Source organism: Salminus brasiliensis, chromosome 1, assembly GCF_030463535.1.
Source record: "Salminus brasiliensis chromosome 1, fSalBra1.hap2, whole genome shotgun sequence".
In the NCBI taxonomy this organism is placed as follows: Eukaryota; Metazoa; Chordata; class Actinopteri; order Characiformes; family Bryconidae; genus Salminus; species Salminus brasiliensis.
This window is the reverse complement of record NC_132878.1, coordinates 53,646,085-53,670,549: the sequence shown is the minus strand read 5'-3', so window position 1 is coordinate 53,670,549 and position 24,465 is coordinate 53,646,085. Positions and strand designations below refer to the sequence as shown.

The window sequence follows — 24,465 nt, the reverse complement described above, 5'->3', positions numbered from 1 at the left end:
GACGAGAGCCCCCAGACATAAAACACTTTACAGCCAATTCTAATCTAAATTCCACAGTTCTGACTATTCTAACTTCAGCTCTTTCACAGAACTGCCCTACGAGTGTGAAGTGTGAACTGCCTAGGGCTCAGATAGCCATGGTCTGACTGTTCTTGTATGCTGGAGCATAAATCTCTCCAGCATACAAGAAAATGTATACGCTTTAATTTAGCAGCTACTCAGGGTCAAAGGATCAAGCTGGCCATGCCAAAAATCTTTTCACTATGAAGGGGGTGGGGGGGGGGGGGGTTGTGTATGTGAGGGAAGAAGGTTATTGACAAACTAAATGTTACACAAAGTGCAACTGAATTAGCTAAGGGATAATCAGCTAATGAGCAATACTCAGCAGAGTTCAGTGTGTTAAAAGAGCAGGCAGAGAACTCTCTGCACCGTGGGAGTTCCCTCTTTCTCTCTCACTCTCCTCATCATCTCCGGGTTGCCACCATCGTTGTGAAAGCTGATCTGTCTTTCAGCATTAAACAGGCTTTATCTACAGGAGCTTCATGAACATCATTCAGATCTTCTGTCACATTAGCAGTGTCTTCATACTTAACATTCAATCATCAGTCTCCCTCATACCGTTACTGCACCATTCTTTATCTCTCTCTCCCTCTCTCTCTCTCTCTCCTTCCCCCTACGCTGCAGGAGGGTGAGGGAGTGTGTGTGTGTAGCCTGTCATATAACAGAGTTCAAACACACTCAGAGAAAGACGTGATCACACCACTCAGTTAACCATGAGAAAGAAACGATGCAGACAGAGAAAGAGAGACAGAGAGAAAGAAACAAGAGTGAGGTAGATAAAGAAATGAGAGCGAGGCAGACAGAGAAAGAGAGACAGAGAGAAAGAAACAAGAGTGAGGCAGAAAAAGAAATGAGAGCGAGGCAGACAGAGAAAGAGAGACAGAGAAAGAAACAAGAGTGAGGTAGATAAAGAAATGAGAGCGAGGCAGACAGAGAAAGAGACAGAGAGAAAGAAACAAGAGCGAGGCAGACAGAGAAAAAGAGACAGAGAGAAAGAAACAAGAGTGAGGTAGATAAAGAAATGAGAGCGAGGCAGACAGAGAAAGAGAGACAGAGAGAAAGAAACAAGAGTGAGGTAGATAAAGAAATGAGAGCGAGGCAAACAGAGAAAGAGAGACAGAGAGAAAGAAACAAGAGTGAGGTAGATAAAGAAATGAGAGCGAGGCAGACAGAGAAAGAGAGACAGAGAGAAAGAAACAAGAGTGAGGTAGATAAAGAAATGAGAGCGAGGCAGACAGAGAAAGAGAGACAGAGAAAGAAACAAGAGTGAGGTAGATAAAGAAATGAGAGCGAGGCAGACAGAGAAAGAGAGACAGAGAGAAAGAAACAAGAGTGAGGTAGATAAAGAAATGAGAGCGAGGCAAACAGAGAAAGAGAGACAGAGAGAAAGAAACAAGAGTGAGGTAGATAAAGAAATGAGAGCGAGGCAGACAGAGAAAGAGAGACAGAGAGAAAGAAACAAGAGTGAGGTAGATAAAGAAATGAGAGCGAGGCAGACAGAGAAAGAGAGACAGAGAAAGAAACAAGAGTGAGGTAGATAAAGAAATGAGAGCGAGGCAGACAGAGAAAGAGAGACAGAGAGAAAGAAACAAGAGTGAGGTAGATAAAGAAATGAGAGCGAGGCAGACAGAGAAAGAGAGACAGAGAGAAAGAAACAAGAGTGAGGTAGATAAAGAAATGAGAGCGAGGCAGACAGAGAAAGAGAGACAGAGAGAAAGAAACAAGAGTGAGGTAGATAAAGAAATGAGAGCGAGGCAGACAGAGAAAAAGAGACAGAGAGAAAGAAACAAGAGTGAGGTAGATAAAGAAATGAGAGCGAGGCAGACAGAGAAAGAGAGACAGAGAGAAAGAAACAAGAGTGAGGTAGATAAAGAAATGAGAGCGAGGCAGACAGAGAAAGAGAGACAGAGAGAAAGAAACAAGAGTGAGGTAGATAAAGAAATGAGAGCGAGGCAGACAGAGAAAGAGAGACAGAGAGAAAGAAACAAGAGTGAGGTAGATAAAGAAATGAGAGCGAGGCAGACAGAGAAAGAGAGACAGAGAGAAAGAAACAAGAGTGAGGTAGATAAAGAAATGAGAGCGAGGCAGACAGAGAAAGAGAGACAGAGAGAAAGAAACAAGAGTGAGGTAGATAAAGAAATTAGAGCGAGGCAGACAGAGAAAGAGAGACAGAGAGAAAGAAACAAGAGTGAGGTAGATAAAGAAATGAGAGCGAGGCAGACAGAGAAAGAGAGACAGAGAGAAAGAAACAAGAGTGAGGTAGATAAAGAAATGAGAGCGAGGCAGACAGAGAAAGAGAGACAGAGAGAAAGAAACAAGAGTGAGGTAGATAAAGAAATGAGAGCGAGGCAGACAGAGAATTAGAAGGACAGAGAAAGAAACGAGAGTGAGGCAGAAAAAGAAATGAGAGCGGGGCAGACAGAGAATTAGAAGGACAGAGAATGAAACGAGAGTGAGGCAGCCAGAGAAAGAGAGGGGGAGAAAGAAGAGAGAGGCAGAGAAGGAGGAAGAGCGAGAGGGAGAGGGTGAAGGCTGAAGAGAAACAAAAAAGTAACAAAACATGAAATGTGAGGAGAGGAGAGGAGAGGAGAGGGAGGAAAATGCTGGTTAGGTAAAAGTGTAGAAAAAATGAACAGAGAGAAGTGGGAGTGGGGAGACGTGATATAGAGGGCAGGAAAGCGAGAGAGTTTAAAAAAAAAAAAAAAAAAAAAAAAAAAAACACAGATCAGAAGAAAGACGAGGGCGAGTGGCGCAGGCCGTCTCACTGACACACAGCCCAAATGTTAAATCTGCTCTGTTTTTCTTTTTCTCTCTCTCTAACTGTTGCCATGTGTTGGATCACAGCTGTAATGTGTTCCAGACAGGGTCCTGGCAGCGTCCGAGAGAGCCCCCCGACTCCGCCAAACACTGCCACTACAGAAAAAAATGAGGCGAAAAGAACGAGAGAAAAGAAAACAACGGTCGAGCTGCTCCACCTTAGCCTCGGTTTTCCCTGAAAAATACGAGAAGCGGAGGAATACCACTCGAGCGAGCCGACTCCGGGCCTGCTATGTATGTGTGCACAGAAGAAAAAGAACAGCAAGAGAGTGAAGAAGACTGAGAGAGTGGAGGAAGGGCAAGAGGCCTGAATTTGCAAAATGTCACCCGCTGACTAAGCCTTCGCCTCCACAAGATGATTGGCAAAGGCGGCGCTTTGAAAAGAGGGAAAAATAGCTTGGGGTAAAATAATGACAGCCTTTTCACACTCATTTTCTTTCAAGTGCTTTCAGGTTACGTGAGTTTGGCCAGAATAAAAAGGAGCAGAAATAATAACCAGAAACAATATGAAATACATAACCAACTTTCTCTCTCTCCGACACACATTCAGAGGCCTACACACACACACACACAGAGAAGGAATGCACTGCAATATCAGAATCATGTAAGTATTGGAACATAATTGCTGTAGCCTCTTTCCGTAGGCCCCCGTAGTGGCCGCTCGGCTAGCGGAATGGAAATAGACTGGTGGAATATTTATTTTTACGGGTTTAAAGCAACATCATGCAGCAATTGTACCTTAAATAACAGCTTCAGAATCATGCTGATGGTACACTGACTTACACTACTAACTCATAAAAGTTGCTGGTTTGACACCCCCCCCCCCACACCCCCGCTTCTTCCAGTGCCAAGCCTGCTGAGATTGGCTACCAACTCAGCTTATCTAAACAAGCTTGGGACTTCCTGCCAGTTCAGGCTTCTTAGCAGGCTTGGGACCAGAAAGTTGCTGATTTGACCCCTCCCACACACACTACCTGCCGGTCCAGCTACCTTTTGGGTCCCAAGCCTGCTAATATTAGCTACTAGTCAGCTAAACTAAGCAGGTTAGAGACTGGAAGGTCACTAGTTTGATCCCCTGAACCAGCAGGAAATTGGGGTCATTAATGACTGAGATGACCTTGAGCAAGGCACCTAACCTTCTATTGGTCCCTGGGCACTGAGATGGCTGCCCACTTCTCCAGAAGTGTGCGTATGTGTATGTGTGTGCACTCGCTGCCCCTATTTACTAGTGTAAGTATGTGTGTTCACTGTCACAGATGGGTAAAATCTGAAGGTTTCATTTTATTGGTCAATCCAAATCGGCCATGCATAGTGTACAGTGTTCTCATTATGCCTTAGTAATATTGTACTTGATATTATCATTATCCATATGAACTGTAAACAAGTCCACTGTAAAACTATCTATGCAGGCCAGTGTGTGTCCAAGCTTGTGTGTGTGGTAACATGAGTAAGACGAGTAGCTTCCAGTGCACATCACTTTGCATGTCACACACACACAGATGCACACATAGTCAGCATGGTTTAAATACCAAACTTAAGACCGGACCCTATGTGTCATATATGTATGCATGTCCGTATGCATGTGTGTGTGTATGAGTGTGCGTCTATGGAGGCGTGTATTCCAGGAAGACGAGGGGTCCAGATGTAATGCAGTGGAAATGTAGTATGGTTCCAATTTACCCCTAAAAAAAAAAAAAATTCCCTTCCTCACCCACCCTCCCTCTCCCCCTCCCCCCTTCTTACTCTCCTACAGCTCTCCGCAGGCTACACACTCAGACCATAGGGGATAAGTTACTCTGTGTGTGTGTGCGCATGTAATTTGGACATGTTACTGGGCTCGTACTTAATGTCCCACCTAAGGAGGGCACTGTTGCCCCTCAAAAGTTGAAGATGTTGAGTCAAATATTTCCACCTTCTTCTTGTTTTCTTAATTGTGCCCCTCAACCTTCACCCTGTGTGTGTGTGTGTGTGTGTGTGTGTGTGTAGAGGGGGAGCGGGGGTGGATTGTTCCTGGAAATTCATGACCGAGCGCTTAAGAATGAGGACTTCAACTGACCAAATATTCCTGAAACCCATCAAATCCTCAGCCTGCACATCCACACGTACACACAGCTGCGGAGTCATCGCACTCTCATTCACAGAATGTCATTACAGTCGCAGTAACGACCTGCGCTGGGATGTAAACCAGTGTCTCATGCAAAACTTCATGTGTGTGTTCGTGCACATGCATCACTGCACTCCTTGACCTGTGCAGATCTGCTGTGAGCGAGCAATAAATCAGTTTAACACAAGGTCGCTCAGACATTTTATTTTTATTTTTTCGATAGAGAGTACACCATAACCGATACGGGCCCATATAAGCAGAGCCTGCAGGACATTACACATCTTGGCTGAATGTGCTCTAGAATGCTAAAGGGTTGGCTCTCCAGTGCAATGGATTCCATGATTTATTTATTTATTTTCTGGAACTCTCATTGCCAGATGTAAGACTTTTATGTCATTATCAGTAAATAACTTGCTCAGGGGTGGCTATGAACTACTTGTGATCCCCCACGTTCTGATTTTCACCCCTGAACCCAGGGTTTGTTTGAGTTTTAACTAACTTGAAACTAATAAGCAACTTTCAGTGGCATGCAAAAGTAGCACCCTTAGTCAATATCTGTTAGTGTGAAGAGTTTAGCGAGTAAAAGTGACCTGATCTATAAAAGTCATATATTTTACCCTTTAACAGGCATTGTAACCAACTGGTAGACCTTTTTCTGTGAACAAATTGTTGCTACAAAAACTCAGCCAAACCTCAGTTTTACCTTATTCCCCCTATTACATAGAGTGTGTAATGCTGATTATTTGCAGTTGTTAGCAATATCATAAAAGGATAATGTATTGGCATGAGATGTCTCTTAAGATATCTACTTCAAGTTACAAGGAAAGTTAACATAAGAACAAAATGATCAAATTTTATGTTACACACTCTCTAACAATTATATTTTTGTTGAGTAGCAGAAATGTGACAATAAAATGCATAACTATACTATCCTGTAAAGTTTGTGTGACCACTCGGTTGAGTTGCCCATTCAAGGTAAACAAAATAAGACACACGCATTAGATCATTTCCTTGCTAAACTGATTTGAATGCGTTTTACCTTCAGTTTGGCAAATATTTATTCTGCCCATATATAAATATATGACCCAGTAATTAATTCTGCCATAGCCATCATAGTTAACTCTCATTCAGAAACACTGTGCATCAAGATAGGAAGGTAGCTATAAACATTTAATCAGGTTTTAGTTTATTCGCTATAAAGTATTAGTTATCATAGCTATAAACATTACATTTGACTCTAACATGTATAAATGAGTCTGTAATTGAACGGATAGACATATTTACTTATGTTTTATTTAACACATTACTTTCTAACCTATTCTAACCTACTGTATTACAGTGACCATTTTATAACACTTGTTATAACACTGTTGCGCCAAGAATTACTTTAACTGGGCCAGCAGGTCAACTTGCATTTCTGCTTCCTGAACAAGTCATCTTTATAAAAAATAAAAAAAACTTGCTAAATGAAGATGCAGAAATGCAATTTTACCAATACATACATCTCTTTAATATTTAAAGCAAGATTACCTTTTTATATCCCAAAGCCAAAATTTGGGAACCCATCATGGTCAGTACTCTGCAACAACCCTTTTGGCAAGTATCCCAGCAAAAGTTCTTTTATCATTGGCTGTTTTTTTTTTTTTTTTTGTATAAGTCTTATATTTTTTTATTGGGAGATTTGAACCCATTCAAATGACTTGTAGATCTATGAGGCTTTGGGTCACCTCGCATGCACTGCACTCAAGACTTGTTCAAATGAACAGAACGTACTGCTCGACAGACAGACAGACAGCTCTCTCAGCACAACTAATAAACATCTCTGCTCATAATGACTCTGTTTACCAACAGCAGGCACTGAGTGTGCCTTACTCACATCGGAGAAATGATCAGTTGCATTCAACCCCAGGCAATTACGCCCCAATTACAGCCACTCTGTAATCTAATCACACCCTCATTTACTCATTTGAAGCAGGCCAAGACACCTGACCACTACAGTGTGAGCATGTGTGGAGGGGAAGGGGAGGGGGAAGTGAGGCGAGAATTTAAATGGGGTTTTATACTTTTGAGTTTTGCCCCATATATATTTCAGATAGGGCTTTAGGGCACTGTGAGGTTTATTTAGATGTGTTTAATTGCTTCATTAGAGCAGGTATAAGAAAGATTTCCACCTCTACTCTTGATTCTGGGCTTTTGGAGTCTGCATTTGCTGTCTGTTGTGCCAATGAAAGTCAAGGAAACCTGTGAATACAATACAACTGTAAGACACATTAGGATTACTAAGTACCACAGTTTGGAACAATATTCAGAAGAAAGATGGAAAAAACTGGGGAGCTTAGTAGCCCTAAAGGGATGGGAGGGTAGGCCTTTGCAGCTGATGACAGACAAATTCTCATCAAATCGAAGACAAATCTCAACACACCTGTCCAACAGATCAGAAACACCCTCCAGGATTTAGTGCAGATTTCTTAATGACTGCTCTCTGCAGAAGACATCAAGAACACAAATGCAGAGGCTACATTGCAAGATGCAATCCACTGCAAATCCATCCTAAGGAACAAAAGCGAAAGAGACTGTGGAAATAAAAATGAAACTCAACACTGTCGCCACAGTAAACACAATGTCTGTATCCCTCGCTACAGCACCCTGTCTTCCTTCTTCACAGCCACAGGATATTAAGTATTATGTGTGATGGCAAGATATGCTAACTACCAAGCATTTGGCAGCTAGAATCATTTCCCATGTGGCTTAATTACTTACCACAGCTGTGCATAGGTGTGTGTTTAATGATGTAAGCTAGACTACATTTAGACTACAAGCTTGCGTTAAAGCAGCATTATGTGAGAATTTGTATTTCTGGCTCCTGGGCTCCCCCTATAGTCAGGAAGGACAAGCTTTTTTGTGACGTCTGTGTGTGATCTGATCTACCTGGAGATAAATTAAGTGGATTTGATTTGATTTTGATTCGATTCAATTCAATTGTAATCCTACCAGCTTCTCTAAAGTTACAAAGTGCAGTAAGCAGTGTGCTGGGCCCGCACGATACTCTACTACCAGCTATCTTGTCAACAAACAAACACACACATAAACACACCCTCCCTTGGTTCACATCTGACATTATAACACATAAAAGAAGACAGAACAGTGTCAGACACTTTACGCAAACAGAGAGCTCTGAAAAGCCAGCTCACCCATGCCTGTCAATCAACTTCAAAGGCCATTGGCCTCCGCCTTCCCGTGGTAGAAGACGGGTGGTTATGTAAACAAAGAGTCATCGGCTTTCCAAAACACACATCTCCCCCTGTGTGCAGACGTGAAGAGAGTTCTGCATAAACACACAACGCTAATACCGCTCAGTGTGTGTGTTCGATGAATTGTTTCAGTGTTTTCTGACCAGGTGCAGTCAAACCAAGAGACAGCATGTATAGAGTTCAATTAAATCAACAACAAAGCATTTTCTTTAATGCCATCTTTCATTTTTAGGGACATATTTATACTCACCCCCCACCACACACACACACACAGGTTCAATGTCAGCAGAAGATGCGTTAAAGGGCTCAGAAATGAACAACAACAATATTAATATTAAATTTAAGCAATAGGACAGCTCATAATTATAAACCTGCTGCTGATGCTTTGAGCATAGATATCCAATCACTGCACTCCTGATTATCTGTCTAGAACTTCCCGTTTAACATTTTTCATCATTTCCCTTGCAAATTGGAAAACTCTATTTGTTCATTTACTTTCATTTGATCAAACACCATCACAGGCCTCTTTCATCCTGCCTTAGGTTGTGGAAGTAACAATGGATGGCACACTTCAATCAAAAACAATCAAAAGCACCCAGCAAATGACATGCACTACTTGTGTATACGTTCTAATTAGTAAATTCAACTTCTTTAAGAAACCCCCCGTTGCTGATACAGGTGCTCTGGAGCCTAAGGTCACCATGAAGTGTGGGCTACAGTGGTATAAAGACCCTCAGCATTGAGCTGTGGAGCAGTGGAACTATGTTTCTTTGGAGTGATGGAGCTCTATCCAATACATTTGGGATGAGATGGGGTGTCAGAACTACAACGTACTTAATTCAGTACCTGACCTCACTAATGGTTAGAATTTTTTTTTTTTTGTCTTTATGCAATCAGATTCTCAAAGCATTGTTACAACATCTAATGTAAAGCCTTTCCACAATTGTATGCATGTATATATGCATGTATATATATATATATATATATATATATATATATATATATATATATATATATATATATATACACTGTCTCTTCTGAAACCCCCCCCCCCTTTAGCTGATTGCTAATTGCTAGCATATGCACTGTCCTATTTTGCCCAGTAATAACTGCATGTGCCAATTGCGCTTTCACACTGTGATCTTGTTTGGGCAATTAGACTTTGACCAAAAAAATGAAAGGTGGCATTTCTTGTGTGTTTTTGTACTAAAATGTATCACATCACTGTGCAAAAAGTATACTTCACTGAATTGTATTATAATATTTGTTCATCACTGTGCACCTCTACAAACTGTGCCGGAGCCCAAAAGAAGACACAGTTTTAACAAAGGCAACATGTTTTCTTAATTACAAGACAGACAAACCGAAAGACAGACAGACACACACAGATGCTCTCATCTGTTACTCATTTTGGTTCATGTGAGACTCCCTGAGCAGCAGATAACCCCCAAAGAGAGAAACAGACGAGAGCCCTGAACACCCCCCTGCACACGAACGCAAATGAGCAAACCTACTCAAGAACACATGTAGGCCAATATCATACACTCTCCAAATCTACAGGGGGTTTAATATTACATGTTTGGATGTACTAGATCTCTTAATCTTGTTATCAGCCTCCCACCGCTGAAATCAAGCTGCCAAAGTGCCGTTCTGCCAATCAGCACTGTGCTGTTCATCGCTACATGTTCTTCAAGGACTGTCTGTGTGTGTACAGACAGACCAAACACACCAAAATAGGTATACAAGGCCAGTCACATTTCTATCATTCACCACCTTTCTTTCTTTCTTGGTGTCTTTTCTTGTTCTGTAAGCAGCTTTTTTTGGTCTCTGGTTTGGGCTCCTTCTCCTGCACTTTTTCTCGGGTAAAATAAACCTCTCTCTTCTATAAACAATCAGAGTGGTGCAGCAGAAGAATAATGGCTTGAGAGAGAAAATTGCATCCTCACAGAGAAAGAGCCAGGCAGGAGAGAAATAGAGACGCTCTCTCTGAACGAGAATGCATTATGCTGATTTAAAGACCTGTTCTAAGGTTAAGGGGCTTATACCCTACACTTTTTCTTCTATTGTATTCATTCGGCTTGTAGGACTCCCGAGGTTTATACACCAAGGAAACTGTTTAGGAAAATTTATTTCTATTGTTTTGTTGTGTATGTAAATGACCAAAGAGAAGTCTGGTCTGCAAAGTAGAACAAGCTGTTGAAAGAGGTGGGTCATACAGCAAAAACTCAATACTGTGTTTCTTGAAGATATTTACAAAAAATGATTCTGTTCTCTAGAACAGAACTGAAGCCCTCAGAACAAACACACTATTGGAACATCTTTGACCGCCTCACAACAACTCTGTAATAATGTGTCAACCCAATAAAAAAACAACCTAATTGCCTCCTTATATAATGTAATTGTTTTGGTTTCCACACTACATGTCCAGCAGGGAAATGTACACAATTGTCCAAACTAAGGGTGTAAGAAATATTGATATTTTGAGGTATTGACATGTTTTGCGACACTGTATCAATTCTCAAAAACACAACATTGACAACACTGAACAGTTTACATGTAAAACTGATGGTGGTGGTTCGTTTAGTGTTGTGTTTAAACCCCAAGTGTTAGATGGTTGTACTCTTTAGATTGTGTTGTACTCTTCAGATTTCACTGTTCTGACTGCAGAGAAAGAAAGAGAAATAGTTTTTCCAGTCCAGACTTCATATACATAATGGTGCTTTTATGACAGTTACCTAAATTACATACAAAAAACAATGTATTGAATCATAACCCCTGTATCATGATATATATCATATCACCAGATCTTGGCCAATAAATAGATGATTTATTGATTTATTGACGTATTACGCACTGATTGGGTGAACCCAGGCAGTGCCCACACTGCGAGTGCGCTAGGTAGTAAAGGTGCACAGTTCTCCATTTTCCCTTTTGTGCTCAGTATCTGGACAGCCATTTACACTACAGATACCTTGAATGTTTATTTTATTTTATTTTTTTTAGCAAACTGTTGTTTTTTTTTAACCATGCAAATTCTGATTAATCAAAAACATACTTCACATAACAAACATAAACTGAAAACCTTTGAACTAATGAAAATAACTGCACATGTAAATCATAAAGATTCTAAAACATGAGCACTAAACACAGCACTGGAAATATGTTTATTTTGATATGTGGGTGTGTAGCTTGTATACTAAGAGCAGCTTTACATGCACAGGGTAAATCAGGTACTGTAATTTAGCCTTCCTCCTCATTTAATGCACCTGTTTCAACTCATCAGCTTGCCTTTGTGACTTGAACAAAGGTAGAAAGTTAAAGCTGACATCTGTGGTTCAGTGCGTTTCTGAATTGTAGCTGTAAAAAAAAGCATTGTTGTGCATGTACTCAGCAAGACAAATGAAAATAATAAAAAGAAATAATAATAAATAAATAAAAGCAATATTAGAAGTGTTACGGTACTGCTAAATAGAAAGGAAATGGAAAATTAAATCATTAAACAGTGCAACATTCTGGTATATTATAATTATACAATAAAACATGTAAGTAATGTTAAATTAAATGACTGAACTGTTCTACTGAATTTTTGTCTCTTTCTGCAAGTCAGTAGCTACTTGGCAGCAGGGGTTCTTCAAGGGGTCTTTAGTAAAGGCAGCTGTTCTATACAGGACTGTGACTACTCAAAGAACAACTGGCCCCTTTCCTGGTTAAATAGTTCTTATTTAGGATTTTGCTGCAGTAAATCCATTACATCCATCAGTTGAAATGATACTATGCCAGTGGTACTGTTCAGTGTGCTGATAATATACTCAGAAAAACATACTAATAATGGCCTTTTCAACCAAATGTTAAATTGTTTTCCTCACATTGTCCGATCAAATTCAATCAATCTGCAGTAACAAGACTCCGTAGCACTTCCATATGAGATGGATAGGATGTTCTGCAGCTAAGAAAAATATGAACCATGTGGACTGCAAGCAACAATATCAACATTTAGACAGTTTATTGAAGACTTTTATTGAAAAGGACGGCAGATTCAGGCTTTTTGAACCCATAATAAGGGCCTTTTACATGAAGAACAACACAGACTATGTAACTATAGACATGGCTTAGTTCAGACGACATTCGAAAAAATGTACCAGCATGCTCCTAAAAATACAAAATGAAAACCCCTAGAAGCCATTTCCCTCTCCAGCCATGTGTGTGGGCCTGAGAGCTGAGGCCCCAACAGCGGGCTTCAACTACACACCTGCCCACCACTCACAGGAAACGAGGGAGCAGGACTTAAGAGGACAAATTATTATTCCACACGACTGACCTGCAGCCTCTCTCTAATGTCTTATTATTATCTGCTTCTCATCACGTTGACCATCGCCTCTGCCCCACATAACCTCTCAGTCTCCTAGTGTTCTCCCTCCGTCTGTTTTCTCACCCGCTTTCTATCCTTCCCACATATTGCTAGTCAGTCCTTCTCCGCAAACAATCTACGCCGTCCTTCGGTCTTAATCCTTCGAGAACGAGAATGCTCCAAGCTTTGACACGTTCGAAAGTAGGTCAAGCGTGCCGAAACCGGAGATCAAAATCAATCCCCCAGTGAAGAATGGCAATCCCTCGATATAACTGGACCATGCATCCCTGTTCCTGCAACCAGAAACGTCAAACGTGCCCAAGCCTGAAATGTACTGACTGCAGATTTAAGGCCGATGGGAATGCGAATGTGAATGCCTATTCACATGGGTGGGATTTTTTTTTCCCCTCTCATACTGTTAGGACCTACATGTTCTTTACCTCACATATATACACTGTCAGTCATGTGTTCCCAAAGTGTTTCAAGGCCACTGAAGTAACATATAGTGGGACTCACAGCTTGTGGATTCAGTGTTGGCTAGGTGCGGGAAGGTGGAACAACAACCATAGCCAAGAACAACACCAGAATTACCCCAGCCTAGCTGGAGCATACCTGCATGCTTCCACACTCACACAGAGACATCCAACTACCCTGATTTGTATTTCTGTCAGTGTGGGCTATGAACACTGGTGTCAGTATGAGTCCTAATCAATGCCGAAATGTAAAATTAGCATGTTTCCCCATCATCTTAGAGGCATAGGGTCCTCACAAAGGCTTTACGCTTCTTTATTTATCTAAATATGTTGGACACCCCTTGTCAAAATTTCTGACAGCATTGATTTAACATTTTAAGCAAAATTACTTACTTTATTAAGTAAAAGATGAATGCTGTATTTTCATTGTTTAGAGTTTTCTCCTGATAACTCTTCAATTCAGGGCATATTTGTGCAAGTGTCGCTGCACAGTAGAACAGTGCACCACCACTGCAGAGTCTACTAATTATTCAGGATGGTCTGAGAAAAAAAAAGTTATGGTTACGGCTATGGTAACCACCCGGTACAATTGCCAACAGCATGAATCCACAGACCCAACCTTCCTTGTATCAAAAAGTCCAGGTTGGTGAAGGTGGTGTAATGAGGTGGGGAATGGTTTTTGGCACACTTTGGGCCTTGCTTTGGGTTTGGTCTGTTTTTTTTTTTTAAACAGCTAGACCATTTTTGAGTATCACTTTACTTGAATGGTCCACTGTAGACGCCTTATGGATGCTCACCAGACATTCAACTAACATTCAAATGAATGCTACTGAAGTCTAGGTTTACTGTAAGAATGTATATGACTGTTTATTGAATGCAAACCAGCACCTAACCCTAATCTTAACCTTACCCTTGAATCAACCCGAAATGCTAGATGTAGGGTTACATTCAGTAGACAGTTCAACTTAGAGTTCAGTAGCATTTAATACACACTCAGTTGAATGTTGGGTAAGCATCTACAAGACTACAAGTCTAAGTAAAGTGATACTTCCCCCAAACCGGTGAGAAGCTGGTCAACTAGGCCCAAACTCACTCAAACCCAAGCACACAAACATAATACTATAACTGTCCCATCTCCTTCCCCACCCCTTTCAATATTCATCTGACTCAACATACGAACACACACTGGCCACCTACGGCACCATACACTCCACACAGGTCCACACATGCGTGAGAAAGGGTTACCTCAAACCAAGCCAACGAAAAACATCAGCCCACAGCAGCTACCATTACAAAGCGACACACACTGGCACTTCTCACACAACCACAGGCGAAAACACAGAGGAACCTGGACGTTTCTTCAGAAAGGTCTGAATAAGCACAGTGTAGCCGTGAGACTGGTATAAAACGCCAGACGCTCCACCAGGTCAGGAAACATAATTCTCCATTCAGCAGTCTGCCCGGGTTGAAGTGTGTGAGGTCTCAGAGTGCTGGGCCAAACCCAGTGACCACCCGTACCAACCCATGAAGAAAGAAAAAAAAACACTTCACAATTACAAAGGGAAATAACACGATAATGAGGGCAGACACCCGCTATTAAAAGCCAAAAATAAACCCCCTTCATAAATCCAGTAAAGGTTTTAGCTATGGGAGTCTAGGAAAACACAAAAACGTCCAGTTAAATTTATATGACCAGATGGTTACTGGGAAATATAGATGGTCACAGTAAATTGAAATATGGGTGGGGAAACCCACTGAGAGTATCATGTAGACCAGCACGTAGACTAGTCTGTGGTTATAGTGATAGTGGTGTTTGCAGTACAGATAATGCAGACGATCGCAATACGCAAAGGAGCCCTTTAACCAAGCACCTGGAGCATGTGTCAGTATCTGACGATTTTCAGCCCAAATGAGTGATATTTGGCCGGCCTTTCTCTAATTTAGCCGACCCTGAGAGCTGATTTGAACATATGATCCACATCAGTACTTCCCCATTCAACTGCTAGCCAGACGATGACAACACAGACCTCATCCACGGCTGCAGAAACCCATAAAAGCCACTAACACCACTAACATGATACTCCTCTCGAGAGTACATCACTCAGCCCAGAAGAGTGAGTATCAATGAGTAACGGGAATTGATGGGGCTTGCACCGCTCATGCTGGGAGTTTTAAATGTGGTTGATTCCAAAAAGCAAGTACAGTTTTTAGAGACACTGCATAGAAAAGCCATGCACGATGATGCATTACCAAATAAAACTTGGAAAAGTACATGTGGCACCCAGCCCCACCCCAGCCCCTAAAAACACTGAGTGGTCTAGCTCTATGCTGCTGTTTAAATAGTAAGTAAAGAAGTCACGTAGTTCAACACAGCACTAGCATTTTGTCCATATCATGCGGATCTTGTTTCTAGTACCTATATTATACAGCAGCAGGATAAGAGACCAGAGATAATGAGATCAACAGCGTTTCTTCATGGACAACATCTCTTACAAGACATGTTACATGAGCAGAATTCATCCAGCACTTACGCCTACAAGCTGCCCCATAAAAGACATCTGAAGACCTTGAACGATATAAATAATGCTCCTCAACTGAGCCCTGTCACAATGCATCAGGACTAAAAAACATGCCCTAGATGCCTGCTTGCACACACACACACACAGTCTTATGACCAAGTCTCCCTGCTGAGCTCAGGCTAAAGCAGAGTAAACGGAACCGACTGAGTGGAACCGGACTGGTTCTCCTCCAGTGAGCGCCACACCTCCTACCCTTCTAGAGTGAGAGAGAGAGAGAGAGAGAGAGATAGAGAGAGAAAGAGAGAAAGAGAGAGAGAGAGAGAGAGAGAGAGAGAGAGAGAGAGAGAGAGAGAGAGAGATTTTGCCCTGCTGAAACCACATGAGAGGCAACAGGAGAAGTACAGGAACAGATGACAGAAGCCACTCGAGCATGGAGGACACAACAAGCACTGGGGATGGACACACACCAGACACACATTTTCTCACACTCTAACAAACTCACAAACATACACACACAAAAATCTTGCATGTCTGTACTAAAGTAATAGTCATAAACTTTTTTACTCAGTTGCCCGTCTAGATCTGACATAGTCGCTCAGCAAAGGCTGTGTTTACAAGGCATGCTCACACATTTACTTCTTTAGTTCTCCAGGCTAATGTAGGCTAACAAATAATGAAAGCTCAGTACACTCTTGCTTGAGTGGTGTTAATTCGTGTCCCTGGTCATATTAAAGGTGAGTCATCGTACCATTTTACCAGCCCCTCCACTTTCACTGTTGAGTAAAAACGATGAGCTAGCTGATGCACCTGATACAGTCCTGGATGCAGTTTTTTTGCAAGCAAAATTACATTCATTTTGAATAGGATTTGCCACGATGAGTGATTTCTCGTCTGCAACTTCTGGAGAGACAACATCCAGGGTTTAACTTTGGTCAACTTTGGCACTCGACCAATAGCCTGCTTTCTCTGAAAAACGAAGAAAAAGAGAGTGTATTATCATCTTACTGTGATTTTACTGTTTACTGTAAGCGAGTTAGCCAGTATGCTAAACACTGCATGAAAAATGTGCTTACAGAGCACCCACTGCTGCCAATCACGACAGTCATTGATACAGATTTATACTATAATTCAGTGTGCAGTGGTGTTACTAAAATTCAGGTGTTTTTACTCTAAATGGTAGCTGCATTAGCTAGTTGGCTAATTGTTCAGTTAGGTCTAGGCTACGCTCAGCTCCACAGAGATGTGCAACCAGTTTCACGTTATTAATTCTAAAGTATTTTTACTGTTTATGGTTGGCACAGGCTTCCGGTCCAGCCCCATGTCGCGTCCAGTCCACAAGGTGATATTTCTGCAGCATCATGGGCTGACAGGCTCCCATCCAAGGACCTAAGAGCATGCTTACTTTAAAGCACGATGGTGATAGGCTGTTTTGCTGCCAGTAGAACTGGTAATAAAAAAGAAGATAATGAAGAAAAAGAAAGACTACATCAGAATTCCTCATTGAAGCTTTTGGAATGGCCTTCAAGTCCTGACCTCAACCCTATTAAAAATATATGGACTGTGCTTAAATATCAGAACTCTACCAGTTCTGCTAAGAAGCGTGGCCAAATATCCGTCCAGAATTTTGCTAGAAGCTTACTGATTGCTAACAAAAGCATCTGGCTAAGGTACATTTAACCAAATAAAAGATGTTATGCATGTATACTTTTGGCCCTGTGTTGATTTCAGACCCCCACTCTCCCTAATTCTTGTGTTTTTATTTTGAAGATGCATGTTGTCACTCATTCTGTCCCAGAAAAAAGACAAAGAAATTGAAAGCCAAACATTGCCATGACATTCATGTCCATGATGAGTGTATGTAAACTTCCCGCCGCAACTTTATGGTCTGTATGGACTGGTGACTGAACGGCACATTTTGAAACTTTAGCCATGTTTACATTCTACATCAAACACTTGCATTTTTTAAAAAAGCTTGGAAAATCTACTTCTCCAGGATACAGGCACTTTATATAATCTAAAACAGACTTGCTTATGTGGTTTCTGACAAAACAGACCAAAATACAAACCAGTTCAGGCATAGAGATGGCTGCTACCACTGTTTTTAGCTGTGTTAAACATATTTTGTTCATTTGCATAGATAATGGCACAACATCCCACACAAAACATGTCTGAATCATGCTGTGATATAAACCGCTGTGGTACAAGCCAAACTATTACTTTATTAGGAAGCTTAACCATGGCACAGCGCAACCCAGAAATTCCTTCCCTCCCTCACGCAGACATTGGCACTCAAACAGCATCCCCCAACACGCTCATCCTCATTCAGCCTCCCTCCAACTGCACATTTAAGCTATCTGGTGCTTGAGCACTTTGGTCCTAATCCATTTTGCCCAGTTGACAGATTGGTTCAGAGGCTTTGGTGTTGCTGCACTGTCCTCTTGCAGCCCATTCACTCTGCCTCTGTGCCATCTGGCCCACAGTCAGCTCCTGTTTACTGCCGTGGAGGTCTGGTACTGTGTTTGTGCTTAGTACTGTAATGCGCTAATAGCTGAGATAGGGGTGCTGGCCTACCGTGTGTGGTTTTCTCAGTCTCAACAAATCATGAGAAAAAGCTTTCAAGCCGAAATAACAGTGGCACAGCGGTCCTAACATGATGCTCGTGCATAATTCTACCTTTAAGCACAATCTGGCAGCCCTGTCAAAGAGCAGGTAATCTAAAAAAGCTCAGTGCAAGAATCTGAATCTAATCAATCTGGAAAGCAACTACTAGGCCTACAGTTTTGAAATCTACAATGTGTGTCTGGGTATTTTTATTAAAATGACTCAAATACAGTTCCTTAATCTGCCATTAACAGGAGAGGCTTGAATAACTTTGAATAACTGCTACATAAATGCTCATTAGATGGAAAAAAGGCTAGCCATTCACTCGTAACAGCACAGAATAGTGTGATATTTAGGAGAGAAACTATCCTCATAGTAGAAAAGTTTAGCAATGCACAAAGATTGTTTAGAATTTGAAACCAGTATTTGATGTATTTCTAGTACCCTGGAATAGCAGAATGTTTAGGTGATGCCAGACTACTGTGTTAAATTATCTGTATTCAGATTACTGCATGTTACCTTACACAAGGAGTTAGACTGTACTGTAAATCCAGCTAAATCTAGTCCCAATTTCTATGGAACAGCATAGCAAAGTATAGCACTGTAACAAGAGTACGGTAATTAGCTTTTGTAATTTCGCTTTTGAGATTGTAGCCAGCCAATATTTCACACACTGAACTAAATTCAGATACACAGGACTAATTATACTTGCTTTGTAAAAACAATGCCGAGTTAGCCTTTAATGTAGCACCTGCTCACTTCACCAGTTTACCTGTGTCACTGCCTCCAGCATCCTTCTGCAGATACCTGCACCGGTGCACCTTGTTCTTTCAGCCCTTCCCCCTTTTCTAGCTGGCTTAGTTAGTCATTAGCCCTTTAACCGTGCTTCCATATGCTCCCAAAGTAGCTGTTGTACTTAGCCTTAGAAGGCTTTCACTAGTGGACTGGATGTTTGTGAATTTGGAAAAGGGGGGGGGGTGTAAATATAAAAAGTCAAGACTGTGGAATTGACCCATTTTACAGCTCTGATTTGAATTAACAGACATCAGTGTTTGAGGTTTCAGGTCCACGGGCACTTCCATGTACCACACTCTTATCAACTATACCAAGAAAAACACAGATTACCATTTTCGGGCACCTTTAATGCTTAAACATGACGATAGCAGTAATTAGCAGTAATTATTGGTTATTATAGTTATTGAAATATACCTGTATAGTGTGCTACAACCAGTCCAAGTGTTTACTGGTCCAAGTGTACAACCAAGCCAAGTGTATACTGAAACATAGCTCAGTAGGACAAGAGGTTGTTCTTACTGTATGTGAACATGCACAATCCTGAGATGTTCTCGGACCACTAACCTCATCCAGCTGCACCTGACCCCCCCCCCCCCCCCCCCCCCTTAAGGAGGAGTTGTGCTCTGGAAGAGAGAGGGGTGACCTGTTTTATATGAGAGAAATGAAGAAGAAACTCCTCCGCCAGCAAAACCCAAAGCCTGACTAATGATCCAAAGCATTGCAAAATGCCTTCCACAGTGATGCCATTTAGGTTCGAGCTGTAATGGGATAGGCTTTTAAGTCAGCCCTTGTAAAGTAACTGCACTCCAACAAATACTAAAACATGATACCCCAGCTGAGCTGGGAGCAGGTTGAAACGTCTGCCATGAAGCGTCTGATCTCAGGCCTGCTTTTTAAACTGCACTATTAGGGGAAGACAAAAAAAAAGAAACAAAAGCTAAGGCTTAACCATAGAACAAAAAGAGCTGAACCAGTGTTTTTACAATGGTGTTATCAACACAGCCTACAGGCAGTGTTCCCAAGCCCAGGCTGGAGTTCAAACTCAGGGCAGGAAGGTCAAAAAAGTCCCTGACCATACGGAGTGACAGCACTCACAGAAACAAAAACACGACTTTTCAATGAGACAGCACACATACTTAGCACATGAATTCACCACAGTCGCTTTACACAATGCAGAAGAAGAGTGGAATCACACCGCGCAGCAGAAACCTGGAATCATTCGTTACCACATCCCAGTCCACGGGATATGACATGAGCAATGGGCCCTCTCAAACGAGAGCAATTATTCTAATACAAACAGATGGATTTGTGATGACTGGAGCAACAGCGGACCACTACTTAAAATATTGGGCTCGTTCTGCGGGTCCGTGTATGGGAATATCTATCTGCCAAAGCACACATGGGGAACTCCCATGGTTTCTTGAATTTGAAAACCATGTTCTAATTTTATCACCTTCTTTCTACAGACATGATATACAGAGAAGGTCTTAGTAACCACATGTGGGTGGATCAGAACATTCTATAGGAAAGGCAACAGTACATAGGAATAGACATTTATTTAGGTCTCCATCATCTGTCTCACTATGAGAAGGACCTCCAGAAATGGTGTACTAATGCATCTGGGCTACATCACAAGGTTACACTGTGGTTTCTCTACTGTAAACCCATTTTGGAGAGGCTTAGAAGGTTTCTTTGAGTAAGGTCATGCCTAAAGTGAATGCAGCAACTGCTGCTGGGCCAAAAACACCTAAAATCAAGTGCGAACTAAGCTTGCCCATGCTCACTCATACCTCATGACTCAACTGTACACCCAGTGGATCTGAAACTGTACTGAGGTCACCATCACCCATATTTTTAACACTAAAGTCAATAATGAGCTTAAGGTAATGTACTAGAAATAGCGCCATATGTCTTCAATAATGGTCTACCTATCACTTGCACTATGCTATGCTGCTGCTGAACCTTTTGCATTACTGCTGCATTAATCACTTTGATCTGGAGAGCTGATCTGCCCAGGCCTGAGATATGTTTTTCCACAACACTACTTATATTCCACGACATTTACCACCTGGCTCATACTGGCTTGCCCTGGATATGTATTGGCTAGTCTTGCACTACTGCATGCTGGTTGCTAGAGGATGCACTAATATGGGAACTGTAAGCCGATGTCAATATGTGATATTTTTACCATTTTTCAATTCTGCTGATACTGAAACGGATACAAAATCATAGGTAAAATGTAGATATTGGGACTACATTGGAATGGACTGTCATGACTGGGAAATATTGTTTGTCTGTGGGGTTATAAATACAGTAAAAATAAATAGGATGCAGACATTTTATTATTGGATCTCACTGTCTCCTAAACATTCTGTTGTCCTGGGGTTCAATAAATACAGTTTGAAAATATGATGATATTTATGCTGTTTTGAATATTTTGTTGGTATTACCAGTGCTTCTAGACCACTGACCAACTGCAACATTTGTTACAAAGTCAGTATAATTAGTCTTGTGTAAGTGAATTTAGTGCCATGTGTGAAATATTGAATAACATGTATTTGTACTTCATGTAGCATTACTGGTTGTATTGTGATATTATGTTTATGCTATATTGTTCCCTCCTAAATTATCTACAGTTATCTATAAATATACATATGTATAATCTACCTACTTAAAAACTGTACATTTAAGTAGTTTTATCCATTTAAATGACTACTGTGCCTAGGCTTCATTTAGCCAGTGTAAGCATTAATCTCCTCTCTGAGGAGAGATGTAGCTGGTAGTGTTTTGTGACAGCGTCAATGCTCTTACTGGTTCTGTGCCAGGCAGCCAGGCGCCACAACGCCCTGCACTTCCGACTTGTGCCGCAGGTGTGTGAGCTCCCACATGTCCACTTGAACATCAGTCACATGACCTGGCAAGGGAGGTAAAACAGACAGGATCTTCTCCACAAGGTTGTCCCCATGGTGACCCACAGCCCCTGAAAGAGAATAAGAGGCACAATAAGACAAATACGAATGAATATAAAGGGGATAATGTGAAAATAAAGACTGGTCCTTTATTGAACTACTCATATTATATATATATACAGGCTGTTATACACACCTCTTAGGTGGGCGATATGGCCAAACTAAAATTTCATCATACTTCATGACATTTCTGATACATGACACGTATCACAATATTGAGGTTTTCTGAGCTTTAAAAGATGAAAGACTACTCAGAAGCAATAAGCACAATTTTACTTGTCCTGTGTGGTCAGTTTCACGGCTGTGTTAGGGGTTCACCAGCCAATAATATAGTATCTGGGCCTATTCTCATGGAGCTTCCCAGAGCAGCAGTGCTGGCCTTCCATCGGTTCTTATCAGTTCCCTAAGTAAGCTCGTTGTAACTCGGCTCTAATATCAGAACACACGCACACTGGGAGAAGCTTTAGGAATATGGGCGCTGGTGGGCCGCAGTCTAGGGGTCAGAAGTTGACCGTTGTTGCTGAACGGGTAGAGTGCAGAGACAAACAGACAACTGGGACTGGCACCAATAATTGTACCCCAAATCTAATCTAATGGACCAGTATGACAAGACAAGACTAGACAACCATATTCAGACCCAGATGGAATTTGGCCTCCGCCTTTAACCCAGCCGTGCCGCATAAGTGTAGCTCATAAAGTGGCCAGTAAGTGGAAGCTAAAGTGGGGTGTTTTCGATAGTGGACAGTGAGTGGAACATCAAGGAAGGTGTTACTGATAAACTGGACAAAATGGGTGCTGAAGATTAGGGTGTTTCTAATAAAGTGGCCAGCAATCGGAACTCCAAAGAAGCTGTTTCCTATTCATAGAAGATAAGCTGAGTAAGTCAACAGGGTGTTTCTGTTAAACTGGGCCGTGATGTGCAGTACTTTTTGGGAAGACTTTTGGGGAGACTAAAATGCTTTATTGAGAACTGTTGTGATGCTGGTGTGCTCATGACTGTTGACAGAAGCCACACCTGTCAGATCCAGAGTTCTGTCGATGAAAACCACAGACGCTTTATTGTGCGCACTCTTCCTCCTGTTCTTGGCCTGTGGTTGACTGGCCAGCTCGGCCGCGAGCAGGCGGCTCATTGGCCCCACGGCGAAGCTCTCCTCTCGGGAGTTGCTGAACTCCAGCAGGGCGTCGAGCGCCGAGGCGAACGCCTTCATTCTGACCTGCAGCTGGACGGGCAGCGCAGCCACGTCCACATCGGCCACGCTCGGGAAGCGCCTCTTCTCGGGCCTCTTCTCTTTCACCGACTCGAGGTCGCGCTCCAGCAGCGGGAAGAGGTCAGCGAAGGCTGGTGCCAGCATGAGCTGAGGGGAGAGGCGGGCGAAGACGACCGGGGCGTAAGCTACTTCGGCCGTGTAGTTCATGTCACCCATCCACTCGCAGAGCTTTTCCTCGAAGCGCTCGAACACAGGGCTGCCCTCGGACTCAGCGCCAGTGGCAGAGGCAGAGGCCGAGGCAGAGGCAGAGGCCAGGTGGAGGTAGTGCGGCACGGCGGTGAACACCACGCAGTACTGGAAGCGGCTGAGGGAGACTATGTCCTTTATAACGTTCGCCGTCCTGCCCTTCAGCAGCGTGCTGACTACGAACACCGCCTTGGGCTCGTCCTCCGCACCGGACTCGAAGCTGGAGAAGCACTTGACGTTTCGGGCTCCCGCCTCCAACAGCCCCGCGGCGCCTCCTGCGCTCCAGTGGAGGCTCTCTGAGCACGGGTCGTCCACAAACACCACCGCCTTCTTCACCTTACCCAACACCTTCTCCCACGCGTGGCCGGGGAACGACGCCAAGCTCTCCGAGGACATGTCGGCTGTGAGTTTAGGAAAATAAAACGGAGAAATCAGATAGAAGCAAGATGAAGCTGGTGAGAGGACCACCAGGCTCTCACACCAAAACACAACACGCGAGTCTCCGGAAGGTGACGTGGCACAACGTGGTCGCGGGAGAATTGCGTCACTCTGTCTTTTTTTTTTTTTTTCGGGACTATAAGTAGCTATAAAAAGCGGCGCACCTTTACCCCCAAAAAGAGCAAAGCACAACACATTTATACAATACACAGAGCCAAAAAATAAATGTAATAATAATAATAAATATTAAAATATAAAAAGTAAAATAAATAAATAATGTATATATAATTATAGCCATCGAAGAAAAATGTTTCAACATACTGTTGTTTTAGTTTTCATTCATTTAGTTCATTTTTAATTCCCCACGCTTCATATTTTAAGATCAGTCACTTAATAAAAATCAGGTCAGAAAGTTTTAGCCTTAATTTATCATTTATAAGCCAGAATTAGCCTTACTTTATTTATTATTAGCGATATATATATATATATATATATATATATATATATATATATATATATATATATATATATAGTTCTTGGTGGGTTCTACCACAACAAAGCAGGGTCTCTCAGTTAGCCAGATATCTTAAGCCCAAGGTATCTTCAGCTCTTTTCCTATTGGATAGACTTGACTTC

General features: G+C 42.0%; 1 protein-coding gene across 1 annotated transcript in view; it reads right to left on the bottom strand.

Annotated features, from left to right (window-relative positions):
- The window catches only part of scfd2 (sec1 family domain containing 2), a 167,603-nt gene that overhangs the window by 142,598 nt on the left and 540 nt on the right, over window positions 1–24,465 (bottom strand). Inside the window, exons 2-3 of the mRNA XM_072682666.1 lie at window positions 22,953–23,792; window positions 21,780–21,948 (exon numbers count right to left, since the gene is read on the bottom strand). Coding sequence (XP_072538767.1) covers window positions 21,780–21,948; window positions 22,953–23,787 — 1,004 coding nt within the window. The 5' untranslated portion in view covers window positions 23,788–23,792. The remainder of the gene's footprint in view (window positions 1–21,779; window positions 21,949–22,952; window positions 23,793–24,465) is intronic.